General features: G+C 48.1%; 5 protein-coding genes across 5 annotated transcripts; 3 read left to right on the top strand and 2 right to left on the bottom strand.

The window, feature by feature from the left end:
• Positions 1 to 112: 112 nt before the first annotated feature.
• Positions 113 to 1,923, top strand: YOX1 (Homeobox protein yox1; the record flags this gene model as incomplete). Its single annotated transcript, XM_049251591.1, has 3 exons — positions 113 to 285; positions 371 to 482; positions 544 to 1,923. The coding sequence occupies 3 exons, from the start codon at positions 113 to 115 to the stop codon at positions 1,921 to 1,923; spliced, it is 1,665 nt and encodes a 554-aa protein (XP_049109396.1).
• Positions 1,924 to 3,120: 1,197 nt separating this feature from the next.
• LOZ57_002521 (uncharacterized protein) lies at positions 3,121 to 4,794 on the top strand (the record flags this gene model as incomplete). The annotated part of the gene is made up of 4 exons (XM_049251590.1): positions 3,121 to 3,243; positions 3,321 to 3,358; positions 3,410 to 3,798; positions 3,851 to 4,794. The coding sequence occupies 4 exons, from the start codon at positions 3,121 to 3,123 to the stop codon at positions 4,792 to 4,794; spliced, it is 1,494 nt and encodes a 497-aa protein (XP_049109395.1).
• A 736-nt stretch (positions 4,795 to 5,530) lies between these two features.
• Positions 5,531 to 6,487, bottom strand: LOZ57_002520 (uncharacterized protein; the record flags this gene model as incomplete). The annotated part of the gene is made up of 1 exon (XM_049251589.1): positions 5,531 to 6,487. The coding sequence occupies one exon, from the start codon at positions 6,485 to 6,487 to the stop codon at positions 5,531 to 5,533; it is 957 nt and encodes a 318-aa protein (XP_049109394.1).
• Positions 6,488 to 7,070: 583 nt separating this feature from the next.
• On the bottom strand, positions 7,071 to 8,294 carry LOZ57_002519 (uncharacterized protein; the record flags this gene model as incomplete). The annotated part of the gene is made up of 3 exons (XM_049251588.1): positions 7,071 to 7,815; positions 7,879 to 8,081; positions 8,130 to 8,294. The coding sequence occupies 3 exons, from the start codon at positions 8,292 to 8,294 to the stop codon at positions 7,071 to 7,073; spliced, it is 1,113 nt and encodes a 370-aa protein (XP_049109393.1).
• Positions 8,295 to 10,502: 2,208 nt separating this feature from the next.
• On the top strand, positions 10,503 to 12,104 carry MUS18 (UV-damage endonuclease; the record flags this gene model as incomplete). Its single annotated transcript, XM_049251587.1, has 3 exons — positions 10,503 to 10,718; positions 10,781 to 11,182; positions 11,229 to 12,104. The coding sequence occupies 3 exons, from the start codon at positions 10,503 to 10,505 to the stop codon at positions 12,102 to 12,104; spliced, it is 1,494 nt and encodes a 497-aa protein (XP_049109392.1).
• Between the last annotated feature and the right edge of the window lie 136 nt (positions 12,105 to 12,240).

The following is a 12,240-nucleotide window of genomic DNA, read 5'->3' as shown; positions in this document are numbered from 1 at the left end:
ACTAACGCCCACGTATCGCCAACACGCTCGAGTTTCCTCCAACTGAGAGCTGGCCGACAATCACTACTAGCTATGTGATTGTTGGGTTATCCTGCTGTCTTTCTTTCACGCGATGAGTGATCCCGACCCGACATGCACACGTAGCGAGCCCGCTTCAAACGCCACAGACCGGAGTTCTCCCCCAAAGGGCACGTTTCTCATTCATTCTAATAAAACATTCAGCCTGGGCCGACCGCCGAAAATCGACAACAGAATCCTAGGCAGGCAAAGGCGCCGGAGGACCAGGTAATCCCAAGCCCTTCACCCCTCCAAACGAATGCTCTCGTGCCCACTGGTTGAGTCCGACGCGTATATTGACTTTATTTGATAGCCCTGAAGACCACGCGATTCTTGAAGCGGAGTACCAAAGAAATCCGAAGCCGGATAAGGCCACGAGATCAAGCATCGTTAGTAGGGTCACTCTGGGTGAAAAAGAGGTGCAGGTATGCCTTGAGTGGAGTTGATTACAGTGTCAAAGCTTCATCTAACAAGAACGATTTCTAGATCTGGTTTCAGAACCGCCGGCAAAACGACCGACGAAGGTCTAAGCCTCTTCCACTCCATGAGCCAACATCGTCAAGCACAGCTGGTGGTGGCTGCCAAAAGAACTCGTCAGATGGAAGAAACGCCGCCTTACTGCTCTCCGAAACCAGCAATGGTACGCATAGCGACGACGTAATACAGACAAGAACTGTGACCAGCTCCTTCTCTGACATCTCGTTGGCGGGCGAAGAAGAGAACCCATCGTTTCAGGCTACTAGCTCGCAATCATCAGATGGTTCTTCGCACACCGATAAGTTTGGAAGTATCGATGTCAAAGACGAAAGTCCGGCTTTATCTGGATCACCAGCACGAAATACAGATTCCGTGCCAGCTCATTTTTCTGGAGGAAAACGAAAATGGGACGAATTTGATATCCGTGAAGTAGTAGAAGACAAATATGCAAGGAGGTCATTGCCATCCAAATTGGCAACACCACCTTCTCTTCGAATATCATTATCCTTTGACGGTGAGGCACTGGTTAGAAAAGATGGCGAGAAGACACCGTCACCACCGAAGCCCCGGGATTCCGTTCGGATTTCTTTCTCAGCCGATGGTGAAGCCGTTGTCAGAACCGCAAACGAACCATCTCCGGCAAAACATTTGTCTGTACAGTCACAACAGACTCGATTCGGAAGTCTCCGGCGCTGCGCTAGTGCAGTATCCTTTCCCGCAATGCGAAGCAAAGCTGGTACCAAGGACACGAAGAGATTCGGGAGGTCTCGTGATGCCCGTATGTGGGAGTCATATTGCGATAATGATGCACGAACTGCGATGCCCACTGCAAGGAATCCAAAATTGGAATCGAGCGCACGTTTGATTGAAAGACTTGAGAATTCGAAACAAACTGGGGCCAGACAACTGCTGCAGGGCAACGGCTCACAACAAGCTCCGAAGCGAAAGAAATTGGCCCGAGCAATGTCGTCTTTGGCTCGACTAGAGACAGGTGGTGTACAGGACCCAGCAGTGAAGAAAGAGGAATTTGGTGCGTTCTGCCTGAAAAACCAACATGGTGATTCAGACAAGGAAAACTGGATCCCAGGCACACAAATTTCCAGTGTGCGAAATAGATCTTCACAGAATCAGCCATCTCGGACTCGCAACTGTCGGGTCCTAGGCCAGTCGAGTAGACAGCTTGAAGCCGGTGGAACTCCCAGCTCTCGTTTCAAGCGAACCAGAACCACCAAGTCGGGCTTGGAGGACTGGACAGAACAGAATCCAACTACACTTGCTGAAGATGGGGAGGACGTGTCCAGCTTTGTGGAAGCCGCCGGGTCAAACCCGGAAGAAGACTTCGACTGCGTTCAAGGTCTGTTGTCTCTAAGTCAGGGCGCTTGGCGTTGATGTTTGTCTAATATTGGATCTTGAATTTATTCGTATTGACTGCTGCAAAGCGTTTTTCAGAATTTTTCCTTTGTACCCTTTTCTTGGATGTCCATGAAGATTTCCCTAGTGTTATACGAGTGATGCAATGATAGCCCGTTGCTTAATAGGCGTATTATCTAGTTGGGACGGTTTTTTTTTAGCAACGATCCGTGGGAGGTCCAATGTGTGCACGGAGGACCATTCGAAGCCCAAGCATTCTGGCATGCTTTGCCTCCCCACGTTTGGTTTTCATCCACTTAACAGAGCCTGATTGCGAGATGCAATATTGGCTTTTCTCAACTCGCCAGCCTTAGGCCATGATGCTGCCCGTTCAGCGCTCGCTCATCCGCTACTATTTCACCCCTGACTGCTTCAGCCGGACGGTTCGGCCGTAAGCGTAGCCCGACATCGTGAAGGATGAGTCTTTGCCCCGAAGATAGATATAGAATCCCTGCCTAGTCCCGCCCGAAAACTGGGAGGAGGATTGACGACGCAGAGGATGATGACTGGGCAGACAGGGCCGCGCACGCACTAAAGCGGCATTGGGAGGCCCCCATGCTGCTCCAAGCGGCCCGGCGGGAAACACCACCAACAGCGGTTCGTTTCATCGACGTTGCAGAACGCGAACTGCAGCCTGGCGGATTGCACGGAGCACGCACGCAGGGTCTGTGGCGCGGCGGGCACTGCCATCTCTTCGCACGATCGACCTCTGAGTCTGATCCCAAGGTACGGAGTACGTCGTCTCCCACCCTGGGCTCGCGCGCGACGAAGGTACCGGCGGCTCGTGGACAATCCATTGGCCGCCAGCCAGGCAGGCACCTGACCCCCGCAGTACTATTTTTGCAAATATCAGCCCCTTCCATGACCGCACCCCGTGAGCGATGCCCCCAATTCCTCTACCTCCGCGTCTCTTGCGCAAGGTTCGACTGTTCCTTCATCCTCTTCTGCCTGGCCGTCTTGTCTGATCTAAGCTCGTTACTCGTGCCCCCTCGGTCGACTGGATTTTGGATTCATCCCGTCAATCTACTCATGGAGTGTAAAACTAATCGTTTGATTCAGACAGCAAATTGGCTGCGGGGAAGCTCAAACGCTGTGAGCTTAGACCCAGTCTCTCAAGTCTCTCATCTGCCATCAAAGCCGTACGCCAGCACCGTCGCACGTCCTCCCACTGTCAGTATGGACAAGCTGCACGTAGGCGTGATTGGTGCTGGCCTAGCCGGCCTGAGATGTGCAGATGTTTTGCTCCAGAAAGGCCTTCGAGTGACCATTCTTGAGGCCCGCGACAGGATTGGTGGCCGCGTATGTATATACCAAAGCGCCCTGCTGCTCCCAGTCCTTGTTTATTTGATTGCCTTTCCCTCCTGACTGCCTGTCAGGTCTGCCAAACCGATATTGGCGGCGTTCCCGTGGACCTGTAAGCTCTGATTGTGAGCTTTCAAAGCTTGCTGCTGACATAGACATGCAGAGGCCCGAACTGGATTCATGGAACGGAAGACAACCCCATAGTTGGCCTGAGCAAACGCTCCAGTACGGTCACGCATTCATGGGATGGCATGCAGGCAATCATTGGTTCTTCAGGGCAACCGGTAGATCCAATAACTGCTGCCAAATTATCCGAATTCATGTGGACTACTGTAGATAAAGCTCTCGCATACAGTCAGCACCACGGCGCTACAATACCTGTCGATCTCAGTCTTTTCGATTACTTTCGAGAAGAGCTGGAGAAGACTTCATTTACGAAATCAGAACAGGAAACATGTCTTGAACTATCAAAACTATGGGGATCATATATTGGTTCACCTGTTGATAGACAGAGCCTGAAATTCTTTTTTCTTGAAGAGTGTCTTGAAGGGAGTATGGCTTTGCAAAGCCGGCAAATTGCGATCATGGGCTGACCATTTTTCAGCTAATCTATTTGTGGCTTCGACGTATAAAAACATCCTGCAATCCGTTGCCCAACCCGTATTGAACAACGCTGACATTCACTTGAATGAGCCAGTGGTATCAATAGAAGCAGAGCCTCATAAACCTGATTCTCGACATCGTGTCATAGTTTCTGTTGCCTCTGGGAAGAAATACGATTTTGATGAAGTTGTTGCGACTTTCCCTCTAGGTTGGCTAAAGCGGAATATGTCTGCTTTCACACCCGCTCTTCCAAAGCGGCTGTCGACGGCTATTGACAATATATCGTATGGCCAATTGGAGAAAGTATATGTTCGTTTCCCAAAAGCTTTCTGGCATATAAATGCAGACAGCACAGGCAAAATAATTGAGGGCGAGAGCTCTGAGACGGAATCCATCCCTGCCTTTACGCAGTTTCTACATCCTTCATATGTTAACCACCCCCCTACCCCATTTTGGAACCAAGAATGTCTTTCTCTTGCCTCTCTCCCAGAGTCATGCGCTCACCCAACGCTATTATTCTATCTTTATGGGCCCTGTGCAGCCCATATTGTCAATCAACTATCCGCCGTCCCTCGGGTATCAAAAGAATATAATACCGTTCTTGAAGAATTTCTTAAACCTTATTATTCTCGCCTTCCAGGATATGATATCGCATCGCCCTCTTGTAAACCCCTTGAATTTCTTGCAACAGACTGGCAGCTAGATCCGTGGGCCGGAAATGGAAGTTACTCGAATTTTCAAGTGGGATTGCAGGAGGGTGACAAAGACATTGAAACTATGAGAGAAGGTGTTGGCAATGAGAGAGGATTGTGGTTTGCTGGTGAACACACGGCACCTTTTGTGGCCTTAGGCACTACAGCTGGAGCTTACTGGAGCGGAGAGCTGGTCGCAGAAAAGGTATATGGGGCTTTGAGGCGAGATGCACGCCAAGAGAACAAGAGCTAAAGTGTTCAAGGCAAATCTAATATTGTTCATGAGTTGATAATATTTGTTTTAAAGGTTGTCATGATCAAGTTGCTATCACTCTTCCAGTCTTGTTTTGATCTCAGTAGATTCTTAGAAAAGAGACTAGAGAAAGGAATAGGATATATGAGTCGTAAGTCCCATGCCATGGCTATATGATAACTCCAAATATTGTAGTTTCCATTGATAAAGATATGCTCCAAAGCTTGATAACCACATCGCCATCACTCCCAATAACAAATTCTGGATGCTTAGGTAGTCAAGTGTCAAGAGGTGCAATAATAGGAAAGACAGTACAGATGCAAGGCATGCCGCTAAATATTGATAAAAACGAGTTCCTCTGGCATGTTCACCAAGAGTTCTGTTGATATGAGAGTCAAGGAAGAGTGAAGATACAAACGATATCCTCCATAACAAAGAACTGGACAATTTCGCTAAGTAGTGGCAAGAATGGGACGCCTACCAACAAAGTATAAGGCAAAGGAAAAGGGCTTTCAAGCTTCGAAATTTAAAGAAAACGGAGAGATTATCGTGGTGAGAAGGAAGGGGGTCAGAATTCGGATATTGCACTTACGAGCAAGGGCGCTTCGATCAATCAGCGCATACATGAAGCGGGTCGAGAGAAAGCAAAGTAATGATACAATGAATAGGCGCGAACGGCGAATAGGCTGTTTATCCTAATATGCTGGGTTCAGAAGAGGCCAGATTTGTTTCGCGTTTAATCCTCCCAGATAGTCTCGAGATCTAGGTCCTGCCGCCCTTCAGCTCCACAAACGCTCCACCGTTTCCGGCTTAAGCCAAATCGTGAACCTGGAGAAGTATGGATATCCATCGTGCCACGTCTCCGTACCGTATCACTGCCAGCGTTAAGTTCTTCCGCATTATCAGCAGCAGCCTTCAATTTTGCAATCTGATCGGCTTCTATTGCAGCGGCTTCGGCATCGGGGATATCCGGGATTGTTTCTAACGATGAGATACTGGGGCTGCGAGAGCGTAGACTTGTGGGAGTGGAGGGCATGGAAGAAGACGAGAAAGAATACGCTGGGTAGGGCTCGTTGAATCGGGTGGTCATTGTCAAGTTTTGTTGCGAGGGAGAAGAGGTAGGGTTGCTGTACCATCCACCAGTTGGTGCTGAAGGGTTAAGTGGAGAGGAAGGTGGACGGCGAAGTAGTCGTGGAAAAGTATGATGTATGCTAGGTGAGAGAGAAACGGGTATCGGATCAACCTTAGAGGAAGTAGAGATGTTCTGAAGCTCCGGTTGCTCCGCTATGGGCTCAGAAACGTTGAGACTATTCATGTTTGAGGTTGATTCCTCAGACGAAGCCCGAGGGGGACAGGGTCTTCTGAGGGGCAGGTCAATTTTTCCACTGCCGCTTGCAAGAACATATCGGCCTCGCGAGTCCAAGCCTGGTGATGAATGAGCTCGTGCCATGCACGGGGCTGCCGAGGGTCCTGCAAAGGATCGAGACCGAAGATGTGTTTTCGCTAGTGGACTACGTGTCCGCGGTGGAGGAATATGCAATGGAGGAGGTATGAAGCTCGCAGTTTTCGTAGTTGCGGTGCCCGTTCCAAAGTGTCGCGAAGGGGATTCTTGAAGCCTTTCGTAAGAGCTGACTGGCCCAGGAGGGCTTGGAGGAAGCATGATATCTTCCGGAGGTATCAAAGGGTTAGCCATGCTGTTATGTCGGTGGGAGTTGACGCCTCTTTTAATTTGGTCGGCACTAGTTACATGTTGGACGATATCGGGGAGGGCCAAGTTCGTGCACTTTGGCTGGGTCGTTACGTATGTTGCTACAACTGGATACAGGCTTAGAATAATCTTCACTAGAATCCAGTCGACTGGGAGCGGTTGATGAGGGACACTGGGTGAAGTCGATGGTCAGGGAACTAGAAGAAGGGCTACACACCCTTTCCGAGCGTGTGGGTGGCACATACAAAATGTCATAAAGAAGTAAAGGCCATTGATGGAAGGCCGCGCAGGTAACTAACGTGAAGGCGCAACGAGGCAGCAGTCAGAAGCCTCGAAACTCAGCGAGCGCTGGCGTTTTCGTTGGAGGACGCCAAGCCCGCGGCTGCTTACCTTATCAGCTGGTTTGTTAACTAATCTGCTGAGTCATGTAACTTTGCTGAGTCAGCTTCGTGCGCTCAAATGTTGCTCGAGTTGATGGAGAGGAAAAATGTGAAAAATAATTAACTACTCCGTACATAGTATTTACGCCGTATGCTCCCTAAATGCTACCAAAATCAACCCGATCCGCCTAATAATCCAACGCACCATCTCGCCCCCACTTCTCTAGGTGGTCTTTTAATATATTCACAATATCCTCTTCGCCTTCGTCAAATGGATGATTTTGCCATTCGTTCACTGGCCGAGCGCCCCCTTGGTCCACAGGATGGCCCGGGTTGCCGTTTATAGGACGACCTCCTTGGTCCACTGGACGACCCGGGTTGCCGTTTATAGGACGACCTCCTTGGTCCACTGGACGACCCGGGTTGCCGTTTATAGGACGGTCTCCTTGGTCCACCGGACGACCCGGGTTGCCGTTTATAGGACGACCTCCTTGGTCCACCGGACGACCCGGGTGGCCATTCACAGGACCAAGCCCTTGGTCTTGGTCTTCATTTTGGGGCTGTCCTTCGTCCACAGTGTCGGTCCCTCCTTGCCCGCCAGCACCATTAGCCTTGATCCAGTCAATGTACTGTGCAACTCTGGTATATACTCCTGGAAAATGGCGTGCACCACAGCTTTCACCAAATGACACGATACCAACAATCACACTCCTGGCAGTTGCCTCCTCATACAAAGGGCCTCCACTATCTCCGAAACATGAATCTCCACCATTTCCACCCGCACAGATCATGTTTTCAGTAATAGACGACTGACCAGTCATCGGTTGTACCCCATAGAGTTTCTGGCAATCGTTACGCGCTTGGACAGGAATCGTTACCTCCATCAAGGTACGAGAGCTACTGTCCTGCTTAGGGTTGGGATATGTATTTCCCCTGGTTCAAATGTGAGCATTTTCTGGCACTCTTATGAAAGTGGCATGATAAGTTTGTACATACCAGCCTACAGCCGTCACCTGTGAGTTGGCTGCCATGTCTGACCCTTGTTTTGGCAATTTGGCATATCGAACGTTTTGTCCTTCTCTGATAGGTTCTTCCAATATCAAAAGGGCAATGTCGTTGTCAAAGCTTCTGCCCTCCCTATATCGCTCGTGGATTTTGATTCGGGACACACGGGATACTTGTCCATCACGAAAACGAGCCTGCAGAAACGTAAGAATAATATTTATATGTCGGAAATGAGTACTTACAAGAGAACCTACGCGGACAGAGTAATCTGCAACCCGATTTGTTATGCAGTGAGCAGCCGTAATGGCATGCTTAGGGCCAATAAGTGTTGCTCCACAGCCGCTCCCACCATTTTGATGAAGTACAGCCATCGAGGGGTTTGCGCCTAGTTTTGAAGGGGTTCCCATAATGATAGGAGCAGGAAGTGCGACCGCCAGAGAGACGGCCGGCAGCACTGCCAGAGTGCCCAAGATTGCCAGCAATTTTGTCATGATGCAGGATTTCAATGCCGATGTCATTGATTTGATATGAGATGTGCTGGGGTATATTTCCAGTCGTCGATGAATGCGGCAGCAGACTTTTTTATATTGGCCTCTCAAGAGCTACGCCCCCTCCCCAACTGCTATCGAATGCTCTGCATCGGAAATAAGTGTAACGCAAGTGCTCCTATGGGATTATTGTTAGCACTCGATAAAAATACCAAGAGAGCATCGTGTGTGTCAGACTATGAGCAGCCTTCCCGGTGCCTCCATTCGGTACGCCATCCTTCCAGCTAAGATGTGCGTGGGTGAGGGAGTAAAAGCTCCGCAATGGCTTTACATGCAGGGCGAAGATGCCAAAACGCGACTGTGGGAGATTGGGAGTTGCAGTCTCTTCGACGACTTAAGGTCCAAAATCCTCCGCTCCTTTCCGGTGACAAAAAAGCCGTACTTGCCCTGCTAGAGTAGTTCATTGGTTCGCTGATGTTTCTGAAACAAAGCAATCCCCTCGGTTGCCTTGTGTTTGCTGATCGTTAATTTGTTTCCGCAGGATTCGAGTTCCGAGGATGCGAGTTTCAGAAACAGCGTTTATACCGCCGCAGTCCTTGGCATTGTTCGCATATAGCTCATAGCTCATAGCTCTTCTCTTCAACCTTCGCCAGTCACAAGACACCAAATGGCCAAAACTGTCATCCAAGCATTGACATATCAAAATTTCTAATCTTAATATCCCTGCACCTTCAAGAACTGGACATTTTTGTGTCCACTCAAAGAAGAAAGAAATGTCAAGCATTATGTGAGTATCAAGCAGAACATACGGAGTACAGACCTTCAAAATTTTATTTTCTATTCTGGTCTGACTGAACAGCAAGCCAACCTTTGTACTCCGTAGCCCTCTGGGTATCGGCTGCATCACGTGGAGTTTTCCAACAAGTCAACTAGGTAGTTACTAACTAACATGCCATAGCGGAATCGCGGATCTCTGCACTACCATCGGGTTACCGATTTTCCGAGCTGTTACGTAACCATTACCACCACCTCATAGTTTCAACGTTGGCTACAGTAACTACTACATATTTTGACTACTACGTAGTAAGAGCTCCCTACGTTGAATCTACTATATAGTAATGTCAACCTTTATATGGTAATAACAATGTTTTTAAATCTAATAAGGAAATGATCAGCAGGTGAAAAATTTTCATTCATCTTTTTCAAATCTCTAAGTCACTCACTAACTCTCTTCTACAGTAGAAGCCTACGCGATTTTCTACTATCCTACTAGCTAGGCTAGTAGGTGATTCTCTACAATTCTACTAGCTAGGCTAGTAGGCGATTTCTACTATCCTACTAGCTAGGCTAGCAGGCGATTTCTACTACTGTTTTCATAGTTTTTGTGGACTTAGAAATTTTCTGGAAGGTTCTTTGTATGTAGGTGTAATTGTACTTGTGGTAGAAATAGCTAGCTGTACTCCAATACAAAACATCACTAAAGTTAAATACACTTAACCAAGTTAACTCCAATTAACTCTATGCAAGACAACGTTGCGAATACCGACTCAAGTTGTGGCAACCAACAAAGGTAATATTACGCAATTGTTGTTTCAATGTTGTGCTGAGTTACTACGTAGTGGTTACGTTGCCACTACCGTAACATTACGGTATTCCACAGATCTGGAATTCCGGTATGGTGGACTAACTAACTCACATGACACTTGACTTAGTTAACTAACTAGTTAATTATGAAGTTAATTAACTAACTAGTTAACTAACCACCGGAACAATTCTGGCTGCGAGCCGAGCCGCTGACGTCACATGCTGTCAAAATAATCATGTAGCGACAGGCTCCAAGAGTGTTGTGTAGGAGCACTAAGCAGCTGCTAGCCAGAGCAGAGCAGCAAGTGAGCTCAGCTCATTAGTGTTCATGATCAATGTGGTGTATGTATCTCTTAAGCACCCTTTCTACGACACCCACGATTGTCTAACCTGGGTTTGAGTCGCCAGCTCGCGCCACCGCTGTCTGGGCCAACGTTCATCTCCTACTACATGTTGCAACAATTGGGTCGAAGCATCCGCTTTAGAGCTAGAGAAACAACTCCGAGTGTAGTATTTAGCTGCCTTGGTGCAAATATGGCGAGAATGACTAGGCGACGCGCGACAGTGAAAGCCTATAAAATGTCGGATTCGGATGCATCTAGCATGCCGTCTTGTCGTCCGGAGTCAGACTTAATACCGGACTCCGAGTTAGACGTAAATGAACCGGCGGAGGAAGAGGAGTCGAGGGAATCAGCCACTCGGAAACCCCCAGTGAATAGCAGTTATTTACCCCTCCCGTGGAAAGGGCGTCTAGGATATGTATGGCTCTGTTGGTACCATGACGAATTAATTTACGTTTTGTTAACTCTCATCAAATTCAGGCTTGTCTTTGTACTTATTTACGGAACTGCAACCCCCCGGTGTTTAGCTCGCGAACTTGTCGAATCGCATCCATTCTAGAAAATCGACACCCTTTACGAGACCCATCTCTGCCTGCTCACCCTACAAAAAATCGCCCAGATCGTGATCAGCCGCCCGATAATGCGCGAGGTCAAGCCTATGTACAGGCCCTGGGATTAGCAAATGCCCGAGATATTGGAACAATGCTTCGATGGAATGAGAAATTCGGAATTCGATTTCTGAGGTTAAGCAGTGAAATGTTTCCATTTGCTAGCCACCTTGAGCATGGGTACAAACTGGCGCCATTTGCGTCGGATGTATTGAAGGAAGTGGGTCAAGTTGCCGCAAGGCTCGGTCATAGGCTGACCGTTCACCCCGGCCAAGTATGTTTCGGCATTCCTCAGAATCCCCCTGGCTAATAAGGTGCAGTTCACTCAACTTGGTTCACCGCGGCGCGAAGTTATTGAGAATTCTATTCGAGACCTCGAATACCACGCAGAAATGCTAAAACTTCTGAAACTTCCCCCTCAGCAAGACCGTGATGCTGTCATGATTTTGCACATGGGTGGAAGCTTCGGAGATAAGCCCGCAACTTTAAGGAGATTTAAAAACACTTACAACACATTATCACAAGACATAAAACAAAGACTTGTTTTAGAAAACGACGATGTTAATTGGACGGTCCATGATTTGCTACCCATCTGCGAAGAACTCAACATACCTTTAGTTCTTGATTATCATCATCATAATATCAATTTTGATACTGGAAAAATTCGCGAAGGTACTTTGGATATTATGGATTTATATGATCGAATAAAAGCAACTTGGGTTAGGAAAGGGATAACACAAAAAATGCATTACTCCGAACCCACGCCATCGGCGCTTACGAAAATGCAGCGTCGCAAGCATAGCTCAAGAGTTCAAATGCTACCACCCTGTGATCCTACCATGGATTTAATGATTGAAGCCAAGGATAAGGAACAGGCCGTCTTTGACCTCATGAAAACATACAAAATCCCAGGCCATGAAAGGCTCAACGATATTACTCCGCACATCCGGCCGACTGAACTTCAAGATGGTATTGATATGGGAGGTCCCGAAGGCAGAGTTTATTGGCCACCAGGCATGGAGGAATGGCTGCGACCACTTAAAAGGGGTGTCAAGAGAAAAATGGAAAATGGAACGAGAGCCAAGAAAGATACTCGCACCAAAAGCAAGGCCACTTTGGTGGAGACAGAGGAAGAGGCAGCCGCAGTGGCAACGAAGCCTGCAAAGAAACAAAGTAGGGGAGGGAAGAAAGCCTGAAATAAGGACAAGTCGAGTATTTGCCTACAATAGTGAATCCATCATATACTGAGATCAAAATTAAATATCTTGGGCTCATCCCTCCTCCGTATAGCTCGGCTTTTTATCCCTGGCTTTATTTCATCCGTAATGGTCA

This window comes from Ophidiomyces ophidiicola (genome assembly GCF_022830035.1).
Source record: "Ophidiomyces ophidiicola strain CBS 122913 chromosome Unknown scaffold_7, whole genome shotgun sequence".
Lineage (NCBI taxonomy): Eukaryota > Fungi > Ascomycota > Eurotiomycetes > Onygenales > Onygenaceae > Ophidiomyces > Ophidiomyces ophidiicola.
This window is presented reverse-complemented; position numbering and strand designations above follow the sequence as displayed.